The sequence below is a fragment of the Neodiprion lecontei genome, chromosome 5, assembly GCF_021901455.1.
Source record: "Neodiprion lecontei isolate iyNeoLeco1 chromosome 5, iyNeoLeco1.1, whole genome shotgun sequence".
NCBI lineage: Eukaryota > Metazoa > Arthropoda > Insecta > Hymenoptera > Diprionidae > Neodiprion > Neodiprion lecontei.
Window position 1 is genome coordinate 27,038,128 of NC_060264.1, and position 19,346 is coordinate 27,057,473.

At 38.5% G+C, this 19,346-nt stretch overlaps 1 protein-coding gene and 1 long non-coding RNA gene across 7 annotated transcripts in view; one reads left to right on the top strand and one right to left on the bottom strand.

The window, feature by feature from the left end:
- LOC107226503 (steroid receptor seven-up, isoforms B/C) overlaps positions 1 to 14,857 on the top strand; it is a 99,164-nt gene extending 84,307 nt beyond the window's left edge. For 2 of the 3 annotated variants that reach the window (XM_015667336.2, XM_015667337.2), the window contains exon 4: positions 12,640 to 14,857. In XM_015667336.2, the coding sequence (XP_015522822.1) occupies positions 12,640 to 12,914 (275 nt within the window). In that variant the 3' untranslated portion in view covers positions 12,915 to 14,857. The remainder of the gene's footprint in view (positions 1 to 12,639) is intronic. The other variant, XM_046741748.1, reaches the window with a different exon arrangement.
- The window catches only part of LOC124294769, a 186,129-nt gene that overhangs the window by 153,146 nt on the left and 13,637 nt on the right, over positions 1 to 19,346 (bottom strand). For 3 of the 4 annotated variants that reach the window (XR_006904703.1, XR_006904702.1, XR_006904700.1), the window contains one exon: positions 9,924 to 10,002. The exons of the other annotated variant lie outside the window; for it this stretch is intronic. This is a non-coding gene — a long non-coding RNA (uncharacterized LOC124294769). The remainder of the gene's footprint in view (positions 1 to 9,923; positions 10,003 to 19,346) is intronic. 4 annotated transcript variants of the gene reach the window in all.

Consider the following 19,346-nt stretch of genomic DNA (forward strand, 5'->3'; position numbering starts at 1 on the left):
ATTTTTATTAATTTTATAACTTTACATCGATTTTTCTCTCATATTTCCATGTAAAGCACACACCTGCAGACATGATACTTTTTATATACTCCATAAATAACCATCGACGGATGAAAATCAAAGATTGGTAGTTGTAATAAAGGCAGTTCTTTTTGTTTTTTCAACGCTATTTTCACACCCATAAATTATCCTCGATTACCATACTCATATTTACACACCGTTGCAATATAATATTTGACCAATAAATTTCTGCTGTACCGCAGGTACGGTGAATAAGCAGCTGCGAATTGTTACGCAACAAAACAACAACAAAGGTTCCAGCTTTGACCATTCGATTACACGAAGCGGTACAACCGAGCCTCGAAACCCCTTTTCTAATCTGGATGGTGGGAAATCGCGTTAGGATTATTTCTCTCGGCAGCGCAATCTCGGACCAAACTCCCTGTATTTTGTTACGGAAAACTTTGGCAGGCGATAAAATATGTACAAAAGCATCGAGGGAATGCGGTGCACGGTTTTTCGTCATAACAACGCATGCGGGGGTGAAACGCCGGTGTTTTATAACAACCGAAATTTGTGCGATCCCCCCGCGCCGTGAGGCGAACCCTTTGCTTCGTTCCACGTCTAAACGTACACAAACCACCCTCTCAAAAATGATAATTTTACGCCTTGATGCCACTTTGATAGCACGGCGAAGGGAGGAGAAAAAAGAGAGGAGAGATTGGAAAAAAAAAACCATAAACACGACAAACTGGTGCGATCAGAGTAAAAAAAAAAAAGGTTGAAAATTGCCTTTTTCACTCGACTCACACCATCCAGCCCCTCCTCCAAGCAAATGACATCGTTCAACGGTTTGATCTTCTGGTAATAATATGGTAAACTGTGGTGGCATAATGTAACGGTAATATTTCGAATCTTCGAGCCCCGTGGTCAATAAAGATTTTTTTTGCGTCGAGTGAGATTTGATGACGGAGCGTTGTACATTAATTACAGCTCCGTTCTAGTCTTCGAAGTTGGCATCGAAAAGAACTTGTTCGTATCATGCGTGATCATAGGGTCTGGTATCGTTACAAGAAGGTCAAAGTCGTCATTCATATCATCAATAACTGAAAAGTGATTGACTGATAATTTGCGGTAAACGCAGAAAAAAAAAAACAACAAAAAATCGTGACTCTGATGACATTTGTCATTTCTTTCACGTGAGGTTTTTCGCCTAGGTACTTCTCCCTCCCGCCGTCCGGAATCGTGTGGATCCAATACGACTCGAGGCATCCTGTGACATTCAGACAGTGACATTTTCACCCCAGGGTTTACGGTCGCGGAACCCTTTGGTGCTCGGGCTCGATCACTCCATTGTCTAAGCTGGCGTCAGCTGGAAACAGCTCGTTCCAGACGATGTGACAACGCTTTGCCAACGTGGCTGGCTCTCCCAACTTCCAGCCACCCTCGCGACTATTCATGTCTTAATACGTTGTCCAGGATCGGTGAATATAGGTATCGGAAATAACGAGAGGATCTAATTTTCGACTGGTCAAAATCCAAAGGGATCCTTAAACTCCGATACAAATCCTGAAGTAAACCAAGAGACTCCAAATGGGATTGACAAAAAAAATTACACGAACATGTGCTCTTCGGCAATTCTCATCTTTCTGAATAACCGTTCACCCCCAGAAAAAAAAAAACACGAAACAATTTCTTCCGCATCGCGATGCATGGTGTACATTGTGCATTAATACCGGCGCGAATGCGTCGTATACTATAATAACGATACAGGACGGGCGATATTCGCGGGCAATTAATTACCACATCGTTGAAAGTTGTGCTCTGCATTGGTGCCGATTAATTGCGAACCCGGTGCGGCAATCGGTCCCGGGAATAATTGACATTGTTGCCCCTTTGTTTACCGAGGCCACTGAATTTATCAATAGATTCCACCGCTAGGCGTATTATAGCCTGGTCGAATAGCTCGTTCAGTTTTCAGTCTCACCTATACCATCTAGAGAATGCTGGAGTAGAGCGAAACCGAGACTGACGGTGTTGCATCGATTGGGTACATCGTCACCCCGATCGCTTTTGTCTTCCAAACCACCACCCCGGCGACTTAACGTGTAGATAGTAATGAAAATTGATACGAAGCGTAAAAATTCGTATGCCTAAAACGCAACGTTATAGGAAATGGACTCGGATGGTTTATTTATTTCATCCCATTGATGACGGAGTCGAGATCATGGTGTACTACCAGACACATGGTGTAAAGATCGAGAGGGTGATAAAAGAGAGGGGAACGTTAAATGTAAACAATAAAAAGTGAGCACCTATCCGGAAAGACGCGGAGATCCTTGACGACTACGACGACGACGATGAGGACGAGGACGACTCTCGAGCGGATTATACGGCGCGAAAAGTTCACGACCTTTTGTGCGGCGGCACCCCAACGCTTGGTAATTCTCTAAGCGGGCCGTTATACGGGGTGACAACGGGCGCCTGTTGACATTTTGCCCGGAGCTGAAGAGTGGAGAAAAGAGAGAAGAGAAAAGAGAAAAGAGAAGAAGAAGCACGGGAGCAAAACCGGTCCGTGGAATCATTACAACCCAACGACGCCTAAGAACAACGTGCATATAAATACACACACGTATGCCTGGGTGTATTTCACACGAACAGGAATCCCGCCAACTTACACTTACACCTGAAATACGCTTTACTCGTAGTATCGTTCTCGAATACACACGAGTTAACGGAGCTACGTCGATGTGTACGTAGTTCTGTGAACCGGGTTGCAGAAAAGCATAGAAAGTTTTACAGAATCAGGGATACGGATGTACTAAGAATTAGTTTATCGCCAGTTCAGGTTGGCAAAGTGCCTCTGAGTAACCGGCAAGACCGAGAATACCAAATTTCTCAGAGTTGAACATGGCAATAAGAGATTTGGTGTAGGTACCATTGTGCTGCGATTCGAAAGGATCCCGATTGTTATTGAAAGAGTAAAGATACCAAAGACGACGAGAGAGCGAAGGATAAGTCGATGTTTTATACAGTCATCTCTCTCGTGAACATGACAGTATAGTAAAATAGCGACGTGTCATTGTATTGTTAAAAAATCCTTATTCTCTACTGTTTATATCCTTGTTGACTGTTCAAGCGATACCTTCTCCGCGGTTCCAAACATAGTAGTCAAGATTATAGTCTCATCGTCCTTTTTTAAGAAACTGCGATGAATGATTGACCCGTTTATCGAAACGGACCCTAAGTAATTGTGTTCCTTCTACACCTTGCACCGTACATAAAATTCCTATTTAGACGTTAGATGTTTAAAACTGTGTCCAAAATTCATGTTCGATTTAAAACTAAAGTGGTACCAAATCGAGTCACATATACCATTTTCCCAATGTTCAAACAACTTGATCCAACGTACTCAATCAAACCTATGCCTAAAACAACGTACAACCGAATTCACTACACTCTCAGAAATAGCTCGTCTAGTAAGTGAACCATGCCACCACATTCGAGACCAAAAACACTCTTATTACAGTCTGGCATACGGGTATAGGGTAGACTATAAACGCGTAGTCACGAGTATGGCATGGTGGCCCATCGGGTCTCTGGATCTATGGAAAAAGTTGACCTATTACCTGCTCGCCCCGGTACCTTCGTATCATGGTAAAAAAGAAAAGAAAAAAAACAAGAAGAAGAATAAGAATAAGAAGAATAAGAAAGAAAGGAAGAAACCTGTGAGGTGAGAGAGAGAAGAGTGAACATGAGAGATGCGGCGGTGCAGCGACGGGGTTTTTCGACGGTAAACGAAACCCCGTAAGGCCTCTGGTGTCCTCGGTCTTGGTCTGGTGAGGATAACCGCGCCTCGTCTATCCAAGAATACCGTGTAACCCTAGTAATGGGATTGGCATTGTCGCTATTAACATCACAATGTGATCGTAAACGGGCTCTCTTGTACGACACCTATGTTCATAATGCGCGGAGCTCGATGCATCCTGCTGATAGAGTATGCCAGCCTAAATATACACGTTGTTATGATAATTATCGAGTCCTTTCTACGCCGGGAGCCTATCCCCGCACAAAAACACACACACGCGCTCACTCACCACGCATGTGTTGAAACAATTTTCTCTGAAACAGACAGGGAGGTCCGTGCCAAAGGTATACCTACACACGGGATGGACCTTCACAATATTGTGATATCTGATACACATCGTGTGGTCAGCCAGAAAAAGAGTCTCGATGAAGCAGGTAGGACACTTCGTCTCTACGTACGTACACGAGTGATACTCGACCGACTTGTAAATCCGCACTCGTCGCAAGCAAATATTTTCGTACTACCGCCAAAACGTTGTTTGTTCCCAACAAAAATTTACACATCAAGCAATTTGCTCAAATCAAATGAAACTTCTTCTTTAACCGTACAGCGAAGAATGGATTCGGTTAGTTCGATCAAATTCTGATTGATGAGTCGTCGAGACATTGGGAGTTTTTTTTTTTTTTTTTTTTTGTATTGAGTAAATTACATTTTTCATTTCTCGTTTTGAGAAAACTATTCCAAATCGAATTGGTTGGAAAATATTATGTTCTCGTGGGTGAAACTGCCAATTCGCCTCTTGACGTACCTTAATAATACTTTGCACGGTGGTTTCACCTCCTTAAATCCTTAATGGTAGATAAAAAAAAAAAACTACGTTTCGTTTAGTTTTTAGTCCACTGGAACGTATTAAAAAAAAGTAATCAAATCGGAGAGATCGACCTGGGATTTGACCGTCCTTGTGAGTTGGAATTCCGTTTCTGCATTTCAGATATCGAACAGGAATAATATTCATTATTCAAGGATATTGCGATTTTTAATTTTCAAGTATCGTCGAAGATTCGTCGAATACCGAAGGTAGAAGAAAATTCCAGCGTCCCGACGCCGTCGAATCGACATGAACGACAACGAGGATGGTTAATTAGTCGAAGCTACCAGAATGCGGGATTTAATTCATCGCGGCGGAGTGTAAAAGTTACAGCTTTTGCAGAGCGTCGAGACGCCGGCGTCTCCTCGTCGTCCCAGGGTATAAACCACTCGGGAGGCTGGCTTATTACGACGTGTAACTCATGTCCCAGGGTCCATTTCCCACCCTCTCTCACACACTCTCTACCCACTGTTATACCCTATACATCGTGTAAAGTTTTCAGGACGTCACGTCGCCGACGCACATCAAAACCCCGTAATCACAGCTGAGTGAGGTACCTCGTTGTTACAATAACGATATTTCCAGGGACACAAGATTTCGAAAGATCAGAAACAACGGTCCGACAAATCAAACGGTACAGCGTTGAACGCGACGTGAAACATTGTGAAGACAAATACAAAAAAAAAGTATAAACAATTTTACGTTGTTGGCAATTGATGCTTTCGTCGTATTAACGAACCACCAATTTCGGCTGAACCTTGCATTTTTTTTCTTAAAGTAAACAAGAGTTTAAAGCCTGTACACGACTTACTATAATTCGTCAAATTTCAATCTTACTTATTAATTAATAATCCTCGTGTCTAACCCGCGTCTCGTACCTCCGTACGTATAGGTATGTACATAAAAGCCGGCATATGAAGGTCTTCAATTATCACCTGAGACTCGTAACGAATGCAACGAAGAAGCTTAGCATCCAGTGATCATTAAAGATCTGCGATTCTCGATGGTCGTCGACTGGACGATGAGGGTTTTTATAGCACAGGCTGAACACATTCCGTCCCGAGACGGCGTCTGAGCGTCGCGACGTATTGAGAATCGTCTCATCTCGTACGCAATGATCAATTATTTTACTGGCACGTATAAATATAATGCACACACAGCACATATATATAAAGTGTATCGGACATGAAGATAAAGCAAAGGTGCATCATTATACCTGTAAAATGCGATTGTCCGTGCCAAAACGTTTAAACGCACGTTTTCAACGGACATTGATATACAACCGAGTAGTCGGCTGTTCATCTATCAATTCAACTTTACAGCATGTGCGGTGTATGTATAATGCAAAGTGAAACCTCGTATTTTCACCGATTACTCCATTACACTGAGAAAAATTTCATTTGTTACAGTAACTAGAAAAATTCAGTAAAACAGATATCGTTGAAAAAACTGTTCGAATATTGTTTTTGGTTATTGCAACGCAAAATCAGTTTCCGAGGTTTACTCTACAATTTATCGTTGCACGAGCATTAAATTTTCGCAACAGTAGCAAGAACATGTAGCAACAGTGATCGTAACGAGAAGGAACAGTAACGGATACCAGACTTTCCGACAACAGCTAGAAAACTAATTTTCATTATCTACCTAGAACTATATTTTTCTATTGTGGTAAAAAATGAAAATAGTTAAAGACCGAGCGGTAACCGGAACATGAAATTTCTCTCATTGTATAACACAAGTAGGTACTACCAAGACGATGGGTTATAGTCAACGTGATACCAGAGTCTCGGTTTAAGCGTCGAACGATCCCGTTTCACGGTGAAAAACGCACCAAGTGAAAATAAAAAAAAAAAAAAAAAAAATAAGAAAGAAACCGTGCACGCATAATTACGTCTACACGTATTCGTACCCAACTTCTGGGAGATGCGGAACGGCGGCGGTGATTTACATGCTTATAGAACTGTCCTCGCGTGGCGATGCAGCGGCGGTCACGTATTTCCTAATCGTCGGTATGCGCAGAACGGCGCTACAAACAGCAGGTATAAGATAAACAGCTGCTGCGTGCACATTTTCAAATGTCCTAGATATACATAGTTATACGACGTTGGTCAATGTTTGTCGTTTATTCGTAAATCGGCGATAAATTTAACGGGGTTGTTCTTACGCTCGCTGCAAATGATTCGCGATGAAATAATGTTGTAAATTCGCATCAGGAACGTCGCGCTGTTTCCGAATCTAAAATATAGTTTTGCGGTTACCGATTTTCTTCCAGCTAATAGGTACATACCAGAGTTGCATAAAGATTTGCGAAACTTTCAATATCTTAAATGCAAAAGACATGCACACGTATTGCGTTTTTACAATATTCATAAAAGCATGCAGATGTAGAAAGAATAATAAGAAGAATGATACAAGTGCAGATGAGGCAGTTAAGATTGGTTAATTTATAGTGGTGGCCAGTCGACGAGGCGCCATACCGTTTAACGTCGTACGTATACATATGTATATATATATATATATATATATATATATATATCTATGTATTATACGCGACGCATGCAAAGAAGAAGACGCGGCAACCACTAAACAGGGTTCATTTGAATGAATTGATGCTGTGAATTGGGCCCCGTGCTGAAGCAGTACCTATATAAAGCAGTTGGTCACCGTACTTAAATAGAAGCGCCTGCAATGAATACGTACAAGTAGATACTTGCATACACGAAACTTACATTATGTACGTACGTGTTATACATATAAGTCAGATCCAATCCGTTTGTTTACCGGCGTCTTCGAAGTCGATCAGTTGACGGTGCAGATTCCTCGGAGTCTGGTTTAATTGAGCTCGTCAATCGAACGATTGAAACATATTTCACTCCGTCGCATCGCATTTCATATACGTATATACTTATACATACAATAAATGTAGTAGTAGTAGGTATTATTATACATATTATATACGTATACCTAGTTTGATTAACGATGAATACACGTGTCCATTTCTGTAATAAATTACACCCTATATATATATATATATATATATGCCGTGGTTGTAACATATTGCGCCAAGTAGGCAGATATCTATGTCAACTTTTATACGCGAGTTGCGTAATGTGTCAAGAGAGCCGCAGCAAGAACCACTTTTTACCACCGCATGTATTTAAAAGGGATGGGACTCCACGGTACCCGTCGTAATTTTCTTATAATCCTTCTCTCTTCGATTGAAAAGCATTGAAGTGCATAAGTCGTAAATTACCGGTTGTAAAGTTGTATGATATGAGATTGAATGAGAAAAAAAAAAAAAAAAAAATCACACCGTTAAACGATCCAAATTTACATCGTAATTGGAGATAGTAAAAAGAAAAGAATGTACTGAGAACCTACTAAATGTACCACGATTGATTGTAAATTATCCGCCAAGTGAGATGGAAACAAAGATTTTAAAAAAATTAAATACAACAAATCTGAACGTTCGATAAATTGTAAAATCTGTATAAACGTATACATATATATATAATATATAAAAGTATGACAACTCGAGCCAGAAGCGAGGATGACAACGAGAAGAAAAATGTTAAATAAAGTATAATTCGTAAGATATGGTCTCCAGTTCTGGAGATAAAAAGAAAAAAAAATTGAGCAAAAGTGCAAAGGCATATCCAACCGCGCGCCTCCTCGACCTTTGCCGGTGTAATCCGCTCTAAACGAAATTCGACGATTCAGCAAAGGTTTGGCGAAAATCCGAGAGAATGAGGGTGACGACGAGGGAAGGAGAGGGCAAGGGGAAGCGAGCGTACAAATAAGGCGTCGTCCGGAGACAAATGACGCGAAGAGGGATCAGCGGGCGACACACAAAGCGCCCTCAGCCACCCCCGGGGTCCCCGGAGCACCCTTCCGAGTCGGAGGTGACGTCACTGACAATGGAAGGTCGAGCTGTGATTAAAGATCGAGACTCCGTAAAAACTCCTTCAAAACTCCCAGAGAGCGAGAGAGCGAGAGAGAGAGAGAGAGAGAGAGATAGAGAGAGAAAAAGAGAGGAAGGGAGTAAGGGATGGTAGCATATCCCGTGAGATATTACCTCCGACCGAGCGACAGCTATATGACGGTTCCATCCGCGGGGAACCAACCCGTCACCGATTCTTTTCCATAGATTCACGCCCCGTTCTATACGTATACACACACGATGTTTTCTACAGGGTCGTACAACACCCGACGATCGCTTCTTCCTACCTAGTTTACACTCGCCATACGGTGCGAATTGCTAACGATGGAACGAGATCCGTCGTCTGCTTTGCAGTTTGATGCGCGTGCGCTAAAATAAAAAAAAAAAAAAAAATCCGGGAGCATTTCATTTGCCAGGTTGACCAACCGTCGCGAACGTAACCTCAAAATTTTTTTTACAGTTGACGCTGATAGTTGCGCTCGACGCCGACGGGTGTCAACATTTTTTTAGGTTAAATACGACGCGGCCAACTGTCGTATTAATTTATGACGGTTGGTCATCCTGCAAAACAACTGCGTTCCGATTGTGCGCGCGTGCGCGTTAAGCTACAGCAAACGACGGACCATTGCGTGTAACAGTTCGCGGAGTATTTAATCGATTTTTTGAAATAAATTCAATCATTCTAACATATTACGAACACTGAATTCTATTTCATCTCGCGTAATTGTGTGGAAAACTTGTGTTATGCTATAATTTGTACAAGTACACAAAAAACAAAGTTTGTTGAGTTTACCAGACATGGCGATAGAGGTGTTTTTTTTTTTTTTTTTTCTTATTTCAAGTAAATGAAAATGAGATTAAAAACTCCGGCCATGTAAAAAGAAAAAAAAAAGAAAAAAATTCACACGTTAATTCAAGCGATAAATGACTGCAGGGGAAAAAAACGGGTTTCGTTCGTTTTTTTTTTTTTTTTCAATTTAAAATTTTTGATCGACGATACTCGCACCATTTTTCACTCTCCTCGTCAAACGTGGTTTCACTTCATAATACAAATTATTGTTCAGACCACATTTTCAATGAATCAAATAACATTTCTGTGAATCAGAAAAAAAAAAACAAAAACATTCCACTCGCCACATTTGATAAAATCAAAAAATTCCATTTACGTATGCATACCTATCCGCATCTCGTACATAATTATGAAAAAAGTTTTCACTCAATTTTTACGGAGTTGAAACAATGTTCAAATCACAAGAAAATATGGCACAAGTAACTACATTAGTGCAATCATACGTTCAAGTACTTACATGCATATATATATAGGTGTAATAACTATCCTACGGCCATGCAGGACAACCTCCCGTATTTCGCGTCATTCGGCAACGTCTGTAAATATAGAAGAATCATTTAATTAAGCAAAACCACACCTCTCGTGGATATTATTACATGTATTGAAATCGAGGGTAATTTGCTGGCAAAAAGCCACCCCAAGAACGATGACTAACGTGGTTTTAGAGGGAAGACCGCAATTTTCTACGCGCGTATGTACGCCGAAACAACGTATACGTGCCTATGTAATAACGACCCTTGCGCATAGCGAAGGGCCATGGATCGAGCCAGATTTTATTAGGGAAAGAAGCTGGGGATGGCGGGGGGATAGGGGAGGGGGGGGGGGGGGAGGAGGTGGTAGTTCTTTGTCTATGATAATCTATACCGACTGGAAACGTGGGCAGCCCTCTGTGTTCTTTGTCAAAAACCGCAGGGTAATATTATTCTGTACGTATAACAACGATGGCGAGAAAACTCTCTCGAGGGTGTAAAGATTGTTTTCAAATTGTTGCAAATCGTTGTCAGTCTGCTAAACAGAAGTAACGCGCGAATGGCGAAAAATGTTTTCGAACTGTGTTAAAAGACGTCCAATTATTTGTCATTGTAATAAGATGTTGGAAATTTTTTTCATACAAATTACCAGATATCACGCCAACCATTAATTCACAATAATAAAATAAAGTAATAAAAAAGGAACAAAAGAAAAAAATCATTTAACGCTGACAATGCGGCAAGGTAGCCAAGGCTTGATTAAATTATACTCTAAATCCAACGTATTAATACATATTTGCACATTGTCACACGCACAGTGTCTGTCCGCTGATGGGGCTTTCTACGTGTACCTAAGTGGAGAGCCAACGCAGGCATCAGTGCTTTGAAAGAAGCGAGCGCGTTGTAAGAAAGAAAAAAAAAAAAAAAAGAAAACGACGAAGAAGAAGAAGAAGAAGTAGAAAAAAAGAAGTAAAGAAGAGAGGAAGGTGGGGGGAAAAAAAACACTATGAAAAAATAATAATAAAAAGGAGGACAATGGATCGACGCCGACGGTGACGGCGATTCTGACACTGACGAGCGGAGGAAGAACTCTTGTTCATACACGTACGCGTTAGTTCAGTGCTCACGATCAGCGGGTAGCTCCTACATGTTACTGGTACCTACATCACGTTTCTGAGCCCTGACGCATTTCAGGTTCATCCTGAATGCGAGAATGTGCGCAAAGCGTTATAGACGAAGCTTGTAATAGGTGGAAAATCGGGAAACTAACACTGCGGTGTGCGTGATTAGTCTCTGACACTTGTGCGATAGTCTATAGTTGGCACATGTGGACTCACGTTCCCTCGTAGCTCGCCGCACTCTCACCAGTCTGGTACCCCGGGGCAAAATCGTCCCTAACATTCCACCCAGCCTGTTGAAATCGCGCGAGGCTACCCCCAGAAGAAAAGAAACTCGATTTATAAGTTACCGCATAATTAGGTCCTCATTAAACGACGGTTGTTGTATGGGTACCATATTGAAAATTGTAATGCCGGTTTATTTTCGAAAGATTACCTGCGTTACTTGAGGTAGTTGACACAACCATGGAATTCATTGTTTGATACCCTACATCAACGTATTTTTTCAAAAGATAGCAATATCTGTAAACCAAAATGGTTCAAAACTTTGTTTACTTTTCTACACGCTATCAGAATCGCTGTGGAACTAGGTGTGTCAAATTTTCGATATCATTTGAACAAATGTTTACAAATTACACCACTTAATGAATCCAAACCAGCATGAAACCACTGGTTCGATGAAGCTTTACAAACACATCTAAAATTGAACCTCAATCAAAAAAGTTTAAAGACCACCAACGAATCCCTGAAAAGTTCATGCATCAAAAAGTCACCCAAAGTACAACTTGAAGTACGCAGTATGAAACCATTCGATTTCATCGAAAGTCGTGCACTGGTTTCGCGTCTCTTGAATTCCGCGGACTCGGTCAAGTTTCTCGAATCTCGAAATGATGAGATGCCAACTCGATTCCCGCAGGTAGCTTCTCACCCAACATCCATCCCACCCCTCAACGCTGAACCGATTCCAACTGTTCGATCCTCTGCTTCAAACGCATCTAAAATTGCACCTCAATCAAAAAAGTTTAAAGACCACCAACGAACCCCTGAAAAGTTCATACATCAAAAAGTCACCCAAAGTACAACTTGAAGTACGCAGTATGAAACCATTCGATTTCATCGAAAGTCGTGCACTGGTTTCGCGTCTCTTGAATTCCGCGGACTCGGTCAAGTTTCTCGAATCTCGAAATGAGGTGATGCCAACTCGATTCCCGCAGGTAGCTTCTCACCCAACATCCATCCCACCCCTCAACGCTGGACCGATTCCAACTGTTCGATCCTCTGCTTCAAACGCATCTAAAATTGCACCTCAATCAAAAAAGTTTAAAGACCACCAACGAACCCCTGAAAAGTTCATACATCAAAAAGTCACCCAAAGTACAACTTGAAGTACGCAATATGAAACCATTCGATTTCATCGAAAGTCGTGCACTGGTTTCGCGTCTCTTGAATTCCGCGGACTCGGTCAAGTTTCTCGAATCTCGAAATGAGGAGATGCCAACTCGATTCCCGCAGGTAGCTTCTCACCCAACATCCATCCCACCCCTCAACGCTGGACTGATTCCAACTGTTCGATCCTCTGTTTCAGACGCATGCGGTCTGTCGGACGTCGGGCACATCGAGTCCCTTCAGGAGAAGTCGCAGTGCGCCCTGGAGGAGTACTGCCGGACGCAATACCCGAACCAGCCGACGAGGTTCGGCAAACTCTTGCTGCGACTCCCGTCCCTGAGGACAGTGTCGTCGCAGGTTATCGAGCAGCTGTTCTTCGTCCGGCTGGTCGGAAAGACGCCGATCGAGACCCTTATCCGAGACATGCTCCTCTCCGGAAGCAGCTTCAGCTGGCCCTACATGCCCTCGATGTGACACTCCGTCTGGCGGCAGCTAGCTTCCGCGTAATACCTCGCAAGGTGAACGGTTTATTCGGCATGGAATAAGAGTAGTGGTACAATTGATAGATCTGGACCGTGACGCGAGGCTAAGTTCCGTTCGTTCTGCGGTTGGCAGAGTTCAGTATGTGTATAAAACAAAAAACAAAAAACGAAAAACAAAAAAAAAAAGAAAACAAAAAAAAAATAACAATAATGAAAAACCCCAGCCCACCCTAAAGTAATCCGTTTTCACCTAGGCTTCTAATTTTTCTCCAAAACATCATCATCGTCATCTCTTTCAACGATCGTCGAGGATTGAGGAATGAGCGCGAAAATTCAATGTCACATAGAACGAAAACTCTTCCAGCTGAGCTGTGAAACGACCATTGTACGTTGTAATATGATAATAAAGTGCAAAACGACGCCGTCGGATCCTAATCAAAATGTTTCACACAGAGTTGAAATACTTGCCGTTGAAACAAGGACATGGAATCACGGATATCCGCAACGAAATTATTTACACTGTAAATGAAAAAAAAAAAAAAAAAAAAGAAAAAAACGGTGGGTATGACGATTCGCGATTACCAAATTTACGGACACTTGTACCTATATAGGCACTAATTATATATACTAAACAGTCTGCGTACTGACCGCGCCTAGAGTTAGGAATATAGTTGAAAAATTATGCAATTTATAATATTGCGCAGGATATATTGGAACGCGTTTGTAAATATGAAGATGAGAGGTCGAAGCGCTGTGAGGATTAATTGTCGTACTTACTGTGGATCAACAATTTGAGAAACCGTTGACAATTGTTTACCACATCTTTTGAATTCACTTGGCGTACAGTCCTCTCTCGTTATATGACCGAACACGGGGCTGCAGAGGAATTATAAAGTTATCGGAGATCGAATCTTCGCACTATTGATCAGCGTTATTGCGAGAAAGGACTGTAGAATAATTTTAGTCATTTAATGACGCGCTCCAAGTTGTTTAGTTTTCGAATTCGAATTTTTGTATTCGTAGTAATTGAAATTGGTATAAGAATCCAATATAACCTGTTCTCAAGTTATACCGCTTATCTTTTGCTGTCTTTTGCGATTTTTCGTTGTTTTTGGTTGTTTTATTATTTCATTTGTTATCAATTCACTCTAATCCTTCCATCTGATCGAGACTTAATCACTCCTATTATAACAATTCAAAAAACCACTTAAACATTCATTTATCAGTTACATCGATTTGAGGAAGTGTACTAAAATCAAACGATGCGTGAACTCCTTGAAATAAAATTCGTATACCCTAGATGTGAAAAATATAGCATCCCTCGGACAATTTTCGAAAAATTAAAAAAGTTTACATTTGATGACATTTTAAGTTTTTCGATCCTCCAAAAAACGTGATCAGTATACCAAATTTGCAAAAAAAAATTCGAATCCATTCTCTTCCTGCACTACAATTCTAGATTTTGGTTCACCGATCACTGGTTAAAAGTAAATATAAATATTGGATGCTACAACATCTTTGACTGAAGAAATCTAGTAAATTTCACGATTTATTTCAATAAGTTCAAAGATATAGATACTATTCATTGTTTGAAGGACAATAGATCATCTCAACATGTGTATATAATCCACCGTGATTCAACGCAATTAATTAATTCCTCTGATCCATTCATTATTCGTTTATTCATTCGCTCATTCATTCATTCATTCATTCATTCATTCATTCATTCATTCATTCATTCATTCGTTCATTCATTCACTCATTCGCTAATTCAATCATTCATTCATTCATTCATTCTCTAACCAAGAAAAATCGAATCGCCGGACTGATGGTTCAACCCCGAAAGCAAGAAGTTCAGGAATTCATATGACACTGTAAAATTACAAACCGCCAAAAACATTCGTCAATGAGCCTGAGCTTTTCGCGTGGGATGTTGAACAACGCGGTCTGTGCGAACGAGCCGAAATTTTCAGATTAACAATGGATGCTGAATGTGTGCATATTCGGAGAAAATGAAGGACACGAAAAAATGGTCGATGACGGATATCCGCCGGTGTGCAGGGTTCGAGGTGAATCGAGGAAAAGAAGAAGAACCACATTTACAAGTAGATACACTCTTCGAACAATAAGAACTAGGAAGAGTATTGAGGAACGTTCAAATTTACAAAGTCCGGGATACCGGAGTCCCTCGGCATATGAGAGACGAAATTGAAGATGAAGCGTGAGCGTTAAAAATAAAAATAAAAATTTGTTTTTTCTTTTTTTCTTTAAAATTCAACAAACCGAGAACTGAATTCGCGCTGAAATCGCTCAAATTCTCGAGATCAAAAGTTCTCTGCGCTTGCTTTACGCATCCACCGTGTCCAGAAGCCATAAATTTCCATTCGTAATCACTCCCCGGCTATCCTTGAATGTATGGAACTAGAATCCGGCGATCCTCGTCAAGATCCTTCTCTCAATAGTTACAGCCTCCTAATCGACTCCGCAATATTCTCACATTCTCATTATTACATCATCCCGTTTCAGCGCTCGTTTCTCTTCCTCCGTTGAATACATGTTTGCACTTCTTACTTCACCCATTTCTTCGTTACAAACAATCAACGCTTCATTGCCAATCAAGTTACGATAGTGAATTTTCAAATTTCGAATTGAATTTTTTTCTTTTTTTTTTTTTAACGTAACTCAATAATTCATCCGTTTTACGTTCACGGTAGTCCGATATTATTATTTTTTCTCTTTCCTGCTTCCTATTCGTTATTATTATTATTATTATTATTATTAATATTATTATTGTCATCATCATCTATTATATTATTATTGACACTGATATTATCATTATCATCATAACGTTCATCATCACCACCACCACCATTATTATTATTATTACCATTATTGCTACTACTACTACTACGATTATTACTACATGTGTAAAATTGAATTACGCAGAGTTTATAATATATGTATATGTTTCCGATATTGTATTCGGAATTGGCGTAATTTTGTTTAAAAAAAAAATTGAGATATCGTCGCGTTTTTTATACTCTGTCTTTCTCGCTCTCTTTTTACATCACTATGCATCTTTTTCTCTGCGCGGTCGAGATCGCGGGCTTGGTTATTGTTGACATACCTAATTGTTGAACGTACCTACACTGTATAAGTAATGTATATACATACATACATACGTACGTACATGCAACATAAATTACTAGTGTATAATAGAGAAGTCTTAATGCGACACGTTTACTTACTTATACTTACTTACTTATTATATTATATTATATTATATTATATTATATTATATTGTATTAAATATTATATTATATTATATTAAATATTATATAGTAAAAATACGATTCAATCTATCACTCGCGTTATTTAATTACTTATAATATATGTATAGTGTACACATATGTGAAAATACAAAAAAAACACACACACACACACACACACTGTTGCATAAAGTGAAAATTTGAATAAAAAAAAAAAAAAAAACTTTATAAAAGTAAACGAAAAATAATTAAATAATTACACAGCCCTGTAAATTTTTTATTTTTTTTTGTTGAGAAAATGCTAAACGAACGAGTCACAGTATTTTCCGACATATTTTGCCCGTTTTTTTCAAACACGTGGGAACTTCAAGATATTTCGATCTAAAAATGGCATTTTTTTGTGAAAATTGCACTTTTTGATTCGCATCATCTGTTAAATCGGTTCGTAAAGTACGGTGAAAAAATTTATTCTACGCGTTTTTGTCTACAGAATGACATTTCGTGTTTTAAAAGAATTTTATCACGCACGCAAATAGTCATAAAAAAAAAATATTATTCACCCGAAAACTTCATTTGACTCGAACTGTTACTTGAATCAAACCAAAAATCCCTTGTCACGTTGAAATTACCTTGTATAAAACGTTTGTATATCTTGAAAAATGTAAAAAAAAAAGTATAATATTTTCGAGTTGAAAATATTTTTTATAATTTATTTAAAATAATCTTGCCTTTTTGTAGGTCAAAGCAAGTAAAATACATTTTCGTCACCGTATTTTATGAAGCGGTATTCAAAAATTGGAGACAAAAACGGAAATCATTGTCGAAAACGCCATTTTTGAATTGGATTATCTCGAAATTTTGACGTCACGGAAAAAACAGGCCTGCACAATCGTATTCAGCGCATAAAAATACGTCGGAAATATACCAACTCATTCGTTCATCATTGTGTGAAAAAAATTTTTGCAGGCCTGTGTTATAAATAATTTAAGACACTGGATATAGGAGACTGTATCAGTCTAAAATAATAAATTATAATTATAAATTAAACACCCTCCCTTCCATTGAGGATGGTGTGTAAAAAAAAAAAAGAAGAAAAAAAAAAAACAAGATCGGGTCGATAATCGACAATAAACGATTAAATATACGATGATGATAAGCGACGAAGACTGCAAACGTACCAAGTTAAAACACACGCCTGGCGAGTTTCCATCCCAAATAAAAAAAAAAATCAAACTACACAATTCTTTGCGTTTGAACATTAGCATTATTGTTATACGGTAAAACTTGTCATTCCATGAACCAGACTGGAATTAGAAAATCATTTCACGAGGTAAGAAATTTGATTTGTTTTTTTTTTTTTCTTTTTCCAGATAACAAAAACCGCAAAATGAACTTTCTTAAGCAAAAAAAAAAAAAAACTTTGAATAAACAATTTTTTCCATGCTATACCGATTGCGCGTTAAGAAGAAAAAAAAAAAGAAAAGAATATCCGTCAATATTTATTTTCACTCAAGCGATCTCGAGCGATTAGATGTACATAAAATAACATAAATGCGTACAACTACACGTTGAATCAGGTATATTTTGCTGTAAGAAAATGTTCAGAAAAAAGGTGGAAAAAAAAATGGTAAAATATGGTGAATAAATAATAATAAATGCTGCATTATACGTACATATTTATACAATATGTTATGTGCACCTTATCGCTGTTGAGTCATAACCAGAAATAGTAGAAAAACACAAAAAAAAAAAAAAAAAAAAGCAGTAATGAATAATTCATTGTCATCGTGTATCTATATCATGCAAATATATAGTGCGTTCCGTGCCAACTCTATAATCGTCTGATCCTCACCGTCTCGGATCTGAAATTTTACTTTTTTTTTTTTTTTGCATCATCATAAAACATATTTTTAAACTGAAATTATATAGTTGACAATATCCAGATACGGCTTGTAACAAGTACAAGTAGAATCAATTTCCGTACAGTCGAAACTGGGGAAAGAGCCGATACGTGAAGATTTTTTTTCATAATTTATAAATTGTACATTTTTCCAGAGGTTTTTCAAAAACCCTGAATAAATAAAGTGGTTTAAATCGAATAAATGAACAGATAGGATTTAATTGTAACAAAAATTGATGAAATCACAGACTAATGATGAATATCAGGCGTTCGTTGATTTCGCACGGAAAGCCCATATATTATACTATACATATAATAGTTAAGAAATACGTCGTGCGTGTATATCATGTACATAAAATAGAAATGTGCATAGGCGATACAATTATACGTACAAACAATTTATAATACATCTACCTATAATTTATACACACACACACACACACACAAACAGATATATATATAAAACATAAATAGTTGAGGCGAGAAGGATAAATAATGTGATATATGTCGAAAATTAGAACCCGGTTTTTTTGGAAACGGTGCTTTTTATACGTCTAGTATAAAAAAAAAATTATACGGATATACATGTGTTATACATATATGTATGCATATACATTACATCATATATGTACACATATTATACATAATATCTAATTCTATGCATATATATGTACGAATAAAAATGTAAAATATAATCACAACAATGATAATGATATAAGGATAAACGCGGTTATCCATTATATATATATATATATACATATGTATGTATGTATATGTATACATATATATATATATATATATATACATATATTATACTGAATAATGATAATTATTTAAGTATATATACGTAATATAATATACGTATATAAATATAAATAAATGTGGCAATTACGTGAAGCTAGTTACTTATATAATAGAGAAGATTTTTAGGGGGTATAAGGGATATAATTATTGTAATAATAATAATAATAACAACAACCACAATAAAAAATTAAAACAATAATCATCATAATAATAATAATAATAATAAATAACAATAATAATAATAATGATAATAGTATTGTTTGTTAAGGCGGTCGTTTTTTTAATAAAGCCATCGTTCTTATAGTTTTCTAAATCTCACGTCTCGAAAACTATCCATGTAACATGTATATTGGACGATATCCATCATCGACTTTATACATTGATTCAGCATCTTTACCCGTTTCATTCGGATTGCTCGTATCCGTTATAATCGTATATTATAGTAACGCCA